The sequence below is a fragment of the Asparagus officinalis genome, chromosome 9 (genome assembly GCF_001876935.1).
Source record: "Asparagus officinalis chromosome 9, Aspof.V1, whole genome shotgun sequence".
NCBI lineage: Eukaryota > Viridiplantae > Streptophyta > Magnoliopsida > Asparagales > Asparagaceae > Asparagus > Asparagus officinalis.
The window spans coordinates 13,624,137-13,631,056 of NC_033802.1; the positions used below are offsets into that span (position 1 = coordinate 13,624,137).

Genomic DNA, 6,920 nt, shown 5'->3' on the forward strand with positions numbered 1-6,920 from the left:
AACCAACGCTCACTACAAGAGAGCAACATGGCTTTACCATATGACCTACTGAGTAGCCCCCTTCACAAGACCTTTTTGAACTTTTGAAAAATTCAATGTGAACCGCAAATTCTGCTCCGGAGCTTGGAGTTTGTTTTACGATTTTAGTGAGTGAGGAGATTATTTTCAAAGCATGTAGTAATTTGTTTCTCTAGCATTTTGTTGGAAATTTTCAGATGATGGTTTTGCTTAGAAAACAAAACCGAAAGATTTTAGAACCTTTTGAATTGGGTATATGAATCCTACCATGTAGAACTACTTGGGGGGTAAAATATGCATATGAATATAATTAAAGCGCTAGGTCATTTGTAGACTTTTCTATTAAAAAATAGCATATATATACAAATCACGAGTTCTACAATTTGGTCATATTTTCGAGTGTGAGAGTGTTTTTCTTTTCTAGTAATGAGTGAGAAAGCTTGGTCATGTTCAAAACAAACTCATGAAGTGATTCCAAACTATGTAGCACTTGAAGTACAACACCCGAGACTTCGAGCTCTTCGGGTAAGAGCACAAAGGCACAGAAAGTAAACCAAGTGAAATGATTTCTGGCTGCGTTCATTGGATACTTTCCCTTCGGCACACCTCAGACATCAGGTGTTGCCTTGTTGTTATGGCATTTAAACTCAAACAGCAAACAGAATTTGCAAGGGATTCTGATATCTCATAAGCTTGGAGACATCATCGGTTTGGCCATGAGTCTCCGTGTTGAAAGTGGCTCCCCTCAAGGGGATCCGGATCTCATGTAAGATATAGATGCAAGTACCTTCAATTATTTACATCTTGAATCATGGAGCAAATAATATTACATGTCAATTGATCAAATAGAACCAGAAATAAGACATAAAGAACAATTTCGTACAAGAATAGAAATTTTATTGACTTGTATAAATTGCAGCTCCTCTATAAATATACCAACATACTTGGTAAAAGCTGCACTTGAATGAATACTAAAACCAATCCCATGCTGTCCAATCCAACTAAAATAATCATTTTTCCTCTGCAAAGATTTCTTCACAATGCATTTTCATGGTATGTCAGATGCCTCTGTCGGCTAATGCTCCTCGGAGGCAAGAGGAAAGTAAGGACCTCTCCCTACTAAAACAAATAGAATTCCACTATCAAGTCTTTTCCTGCCTTGAGCTCAAATTTTTTTAGCAATCTCAGAAAGAATGCTGAGATTAGCCTTATACTGGCATAACAGTGTGATTAGAGTTATTTTTACCATCTCCAGCATTTAAGTTCCCTGATGACTCAGCGGCAGCCTCTTCGTCCTTGTTCTTTGCTTGTTCTTCAGTCTCATTAGCGACCTGGCCTATTGTCTCATCGTCTTTCTCACCCCTACATTTTTAGAGTCAATGGGTGTTCAGGGTTTTGAAGTTGTGGATAAAAGTTGAGTCTTTCGTATTTACCCCAGAAATCATGCATATTTGCAAAACTATCCCCAAATCTAAGTTTTTGGAAAATTACCCCCAAATCATTATCCGAAATAAACAAATCATCAACTTATGGTTATTTGCAACTGCAATGTAAAAATGTCAACCAAATAGTAAAATATTTATGTATCATATCCAACAAAGTTGATGATTTGTTGATTTGAGGGGTAGTTGTTGATTTAAAGGTTATATATACAACAATCCTGATATATACAGAAAACCTGAAAACTAATGAGTAATGGTTAAATGATAGATAGTGATGTGCACCATGAATATACTACAAGCCCAACTGCAACGGCGATAAAAGCTAGGAAGTACATCCAATCGACCTGTAATAGCTCCAATTTGATTAGCTCATGAAACTATGGTTTAAGTAAGAGCATAAACAGATGATAACCTTTTCGTGATATGCAAAGATGCGGATGAGAACAGCCCACATATCTGAGGTAAGCAGTGAAAGGTTAAGCATTGTCGAACCACTGAGCTGTGCAATTGAGAAGATGGAATTTTAGACTAATTAACAACACCTTAAAGCTAAACCTACATCAAAATCTATATAGAAGGAAATGTTCATTGTAAGATATCAAATTTGCTTACCTTTAGTAATATTGGGACAACAGAGTAAAAGAGAAACATGCCCAATGAAAATCCAACGAAGGGCAAAATCTGGAATTACATGTCATGAGTGTGAGTATTGCCGATGCTCAATGCACCGAAAGATTCAGCAAAAAAATTTAGAATTGTGTGCATAGATGCATGTATTTTACTGGCCAGAAAATAAACAATTTATTTGTGTGGAAGAAAATGGTTTCACATTTTTCAGAAGTTTTGCAATAAAAAATTCTTTCCACCCACAAAAACATCATCAAATACCACCATCAGATTCACTCTAATCAATGGGCGAGTATAAATATATTAGGTTTACAAATATAAATGGAAAGTGACAGTATAAGTAGACTCAAGTTAACAGAGATTACATCTAGAAGATTGCCTATGAAAAGGAATTATAAGTAGTATTATTACTAAAACAATTGCTAAATTTTATGCAATGTAAGACTCTGTATTGAATGTGCCCAGAAACTTTTTTGGATAAATCACAAACATGATTGAGTCTCAATATGACCTTAATAAGAAGTGTCCGCTCTTGATGAGATTCATACTCGTTAGCATATGGCTAGCACACATGGTTAATCTTTTGATGCCAACATATAGGCTTCAAAACAGTACAAAGTAAAATTCCAGTATCACTCTTTCAACAGACATTGTCAGCATATTTCAATATCCACTTAATTATGCAAATAACTTAATGACTCAGGAACATCTGAGAGTAATCGGTATTTACTTGCAAGCATTTATATGTACATGATGACTATATGCGTTTTGCAGACTAAAAAGATACAGAAGCCAATGATGATGTGATTGTGTCATGTTGATTAAGCCTACAGACTGCATTTCAAACTATTTAGCAAAATATCTTCCAACAACCAATTAAAATGAAGAAACCCCATCAGCAGGAGTTGAACTAACTTTTCCATACGTTAAAAGAGTAAAACAGGAGAGACTAGCCAATAAAAAAAAACGAAACCAATATTAAATATCACCAAGAATGAAGAATTTGACTATAAATATTGCTTTAAAAGAGTAAACTATAGACTATTAGCAAAGCAACTTTTACAAACACAAACAGCATGAGTTTAAGCTCTGTGTAACTTCGGAATGCTTTATTGTTTTATTCATCATTATTCATGAAATAAGTTCCTGATAGTTGTTTTGAAGCAGCAATAGAACAAGTAGGCATTAACCGAGGCATTACTCTCCCAAGTAAGAAGTCCTGTGTTGGAAATCCACCATCAGCCTTGGGAATGTGAGGGATATTCAGGTTCTCTAGGAAACCTAATCATCTAATTAACAAAAAAGGTTTATTTTATTTCTATCAATTTCTCATTTTTTTCCCACAAATGAATATCAATGCTTCAATGAGGCTAAAATTTTCAGAACAAAAATGTGTGCACAACAATGTGTGAGCATCTGATTGAGAGATATGAAAGAAACTTACTGCACCAGCTGTCCACGTAATAGATTTTAGCTCTTTGCGCTCAAGTATGCTTCTGTACTATAATTAAGGAAACTCACTACTGGACAAGAATACTTCTTCACTAGTATGGACCAAATGGAACATATAGAAGGCAAAAAGAAAATATTGGATTTTTTTACATCAAATATCTGGTTTCACGGACAATACAAAGGAACAAAGTTTTTAAATGTCCATCCTAAAAGTATATAGGCAGTTATCACATGAAATTAGCAGAGAGCATAAAAGAAGAAAATCAATAATTCATAAGACTAAAACACAAAGTAAACTACTTTACAATTAAAGGGAAGAAATATCTTTTATCCTCACTCTTCAAAGCAAGTTTTTCATTCCAATTCAGATGAGATGTTTTACGAAATAATAGTCTTAAGAAGAATCAAATTTGAGATGGAAATTCCATTTGCATTAAAACTAAATCTGCAGAGAAAGCTGTAGTGGTCTTTTCACATGGTAACATTCTGACCAAATTTGCAGTAGAGTACAATTTTTAGTATTCTTTCTTGCGTTTATATCCTTCTATATATAAATTGAAATTTGCACTCAAATATCTAATACTACAGAATTTGTAGGTTTATAAAGCATAAAAGTCTTATCCTGAAAAAAGCACAAAACTTTGAAATAGTGCTCTTTTATAAAATAAAAATCAAATTGGACAAGCATTCAGAAAATGGAGGAAGATCACGTAGGAGGTATGGAAGTATGTTGGGGGAAGAAAAGAAACAGAAAACTAAATAAAAAATGCAGTATCTTCTTGGTGGAAAATAATAACTTCAGCATACCTCAATGTGTGCAGATTACATGAATAAAGAAACATACAAAAAGGTTAACTAGGTACTATACCTACTACATACATATAAACTGAAAAAAATAGTAATAACTTTCATAGTTTAAGGCCAAGGATACATTTGAACAGCACTGATGATAGCTCCAAATAAACCCAGCATTGCAATCAGTTGGACTCTATCCCCATTTTTCGCCAGAAACTCCTGAAGAAAGAGAAGAAATAAATGCTTAAAAGATAAGGAAGTCAACTTGAGCATCAACTATAGCATGCCATTAATTATGTTCAACGAAATCCTGTTCGTAATAACCATACACAACATAAAAGAATATACACACACACACACACACACACACACACACATATACATACGACCTTTATGATGCTCTAAAGTAAGTTGGAACAAGGTATAGTGCATAGAGAGAAAACATGAACATTCAACCAAAAGGATCTTTGTAAAGTGGTAAAGATGAAGATAAAGAAATGAGGAGATCCATGTGTAGGCGTATAAAACTGCTTATAGGTCCCTTGACACAGCTCGGCGCGATGATTCGACAAATCGAATCGACGAACGTCTAGGAAGACGAAACGAAACTATAAGAGGCTACAAAGCCTAACGAAAACTGCATGTGGAACAACACGTTTAGTGTTCGGCGGAGTCGACGGGTCTTCCAACAAACAGTGGGGGAAATTTTTGACTCAAACACGCGACTGATTTACTGCACAAATCCGGAATCAGTCAACGAATCAACAAAGACAACCCGGAAACAATCGGCAAGAAAACCGCGAAACAACGGAAAACGACAAAACCAGCGCACCTGGGTGACACTCGGGCCGCGAACCGAACCACGCCTAGGTGGCTCGGCCCAAGGCGCGAGCCACCACTTATGGGTGGTCTCGGTGGCGTAGCCACGCCCAGGCGTGGCTTCGGCCAAACGCCGGAAGCCACCCTAGGGTGGCTCGGCCAAGGCCGAAGCCACCTCAGGGGTGGCTCAGGCCAACGGGTCCGAGCACACCCTGAGGTGGCCTCGGCAAAGCCGAGCCACCAGGAGTGGCTCGGCCAATGGCGCGAGCCACCCTGAGGTGGCTTGGCCAAGGCGCGGAGCCTACCCCTGGGTGGCTCGGCTATGCGCCGAGCACCTAAGGGGTGGATAGGCTCAGAACTGTGCAAACGCACAGTTCTGAGAGCCTATTAAATAGGCCTGCTACTCGCTTCATGTTGTGGAGGACTTCTTCTGAAGACTTTGGAGAGGATCCGAAACTCTGCCGGGATGGTTCAGCCTCACTCGAGATCTGAAAGGCTTGAAGGAACTTGGAGACCCGGTATTTGTTCTTAGCGGGACGCACACCGCACCGAAAAAGGGCAGGAGCTTCGAGATGGAGTCTAATCCTCCAGATCTACGTTCGTCACACTGCCGGATCTAAAGCTTGTTCTTAGATCCCGGGATTTCGAGCCGGAAGTTCGTTTCGCCTTGGTGAAACGATTCGCTCCGGCTATTATCTCCTTGGTGGGATAATTACCGTAATACGTCGTATGATCTACTTGCGATCCAGATCAGCTGGCTGGTGGTCCACGGTAAGCAACCCCGGCGCAGGCAAACAACCCACCAGAAGCAATGAGACCAGGATAACAGGATCTTGCTGATTTGTTCGCGTAAAAGAGAGAAGTTGTAATTTTGCATTCTTTGTTTTATTTTGATTTTTATTGTAAGCCGGATCTTATAAAAGAGCCGTATCTCTTTGGTAACGCACATAAACGTTTGTTTAACTGAGTGCAATGGAATCGATAATGCAAGAAAACACCGACTTTCTCCGCGAACAATCTGTCGCGACCACAGTGGGAGCCACCGATTCTCACTGCTTGAGATCGGAGCGTCGCCAGCCGCCGGATCTCGATCCCGGTCGTGAGGATGGTCGAGTATGAGTTCGACGCAACACAGAAGTACAAGAGGAGTACGTGTCCTCGTCTGGATCTACTCCTGTCCTCCCCGCAAGTCACAAAAGCTTCAGAGTTCTCCTCCAGGAGAAAAGGTCCGTTGGTTCTTGGCGAAGAAGGTTGAAGCCACAACGGACGACCTCTACCCGCATTCGACGCCGAAGTTGCCGTCAGGTGAAAGTCCTACCGGCTCGAGCAGGTCAAATCGCCGTCAAGGCGTGCGTGATACTCTCTAGAGAGCTCGCCAGACGAGCAGCGCCAGACGGCCGCGCGAAGCAGTTCCAGCAAGGCCATCGGAGTTCTGTTGACGGGGTCCGTATACCATATGCGGATCTGTAAGAAGCAAACGGGCAAACAAGCCTCAATCAGCAAATGAATGATGTTCCTCCAAGCCATCAACAATTGGAGTGGGTTCGTGTCAAACGGGACCGCTGAGCACTGGAGAACGTATCCGCAAGCCGCCCGCATTATTTCTGCGCAAGACGCGGTGCTAATAGCTGAAAGTAAGCCCGTCGCAAGCCTACAGCGTGAGGTGGCGCCCGAGAAAGCAGTCATATCGACTCCAAGGTTTGGAAGCCCGAAGTCTGGAGTGTTCAGACTTAAGGAGCAAAACCGCAACGCCAAAGGTTTCAACAC

At 40.0% G+C, this 6,920-nt stretch overlaps 1 protein-coding gene across 2 annotated transcripts; it reads right to left on the reverse strand.

Annotated features, from left to right (window-relative positions):
• On the reverse strand, window positions 746–4,896 carry LOC109824791 (solute carrier family 35 member F1-like). Of its 2 annotated transcripts, none has more exons than XM_020391437.1 (7): window positions 4,471–4,896; window positions 3,532–3,583; window positions 2,073–2,141; window positions 1,873–1,959; window positions 1,743–1,804; window positions 1,265–1,380; window positions 746–1,134 (listed from the first exon to the last, which is right to left on the reverse strand). In XM_020391437.1, the coding sequence occupies exons 1-7, from the start codon at window positions 4,605–4,607 to the stop codon at window positions 1,094–1,096; spliced, it is 564 nt and encodes a 187-aa protein (XP_020247026.1). In that variant the 5' UTR covers window positions 4,608–4,896; the 3' UTR covers window positions 746–1,093. The 2 variants fall into 2 exon arrangements, with proteins under 2 accessions (XP_020247026.1, XP_020247025.1); XM_020391436.1 differs by having other exon boundaries at window positions 746–1,137; window positions 4,471–4,895.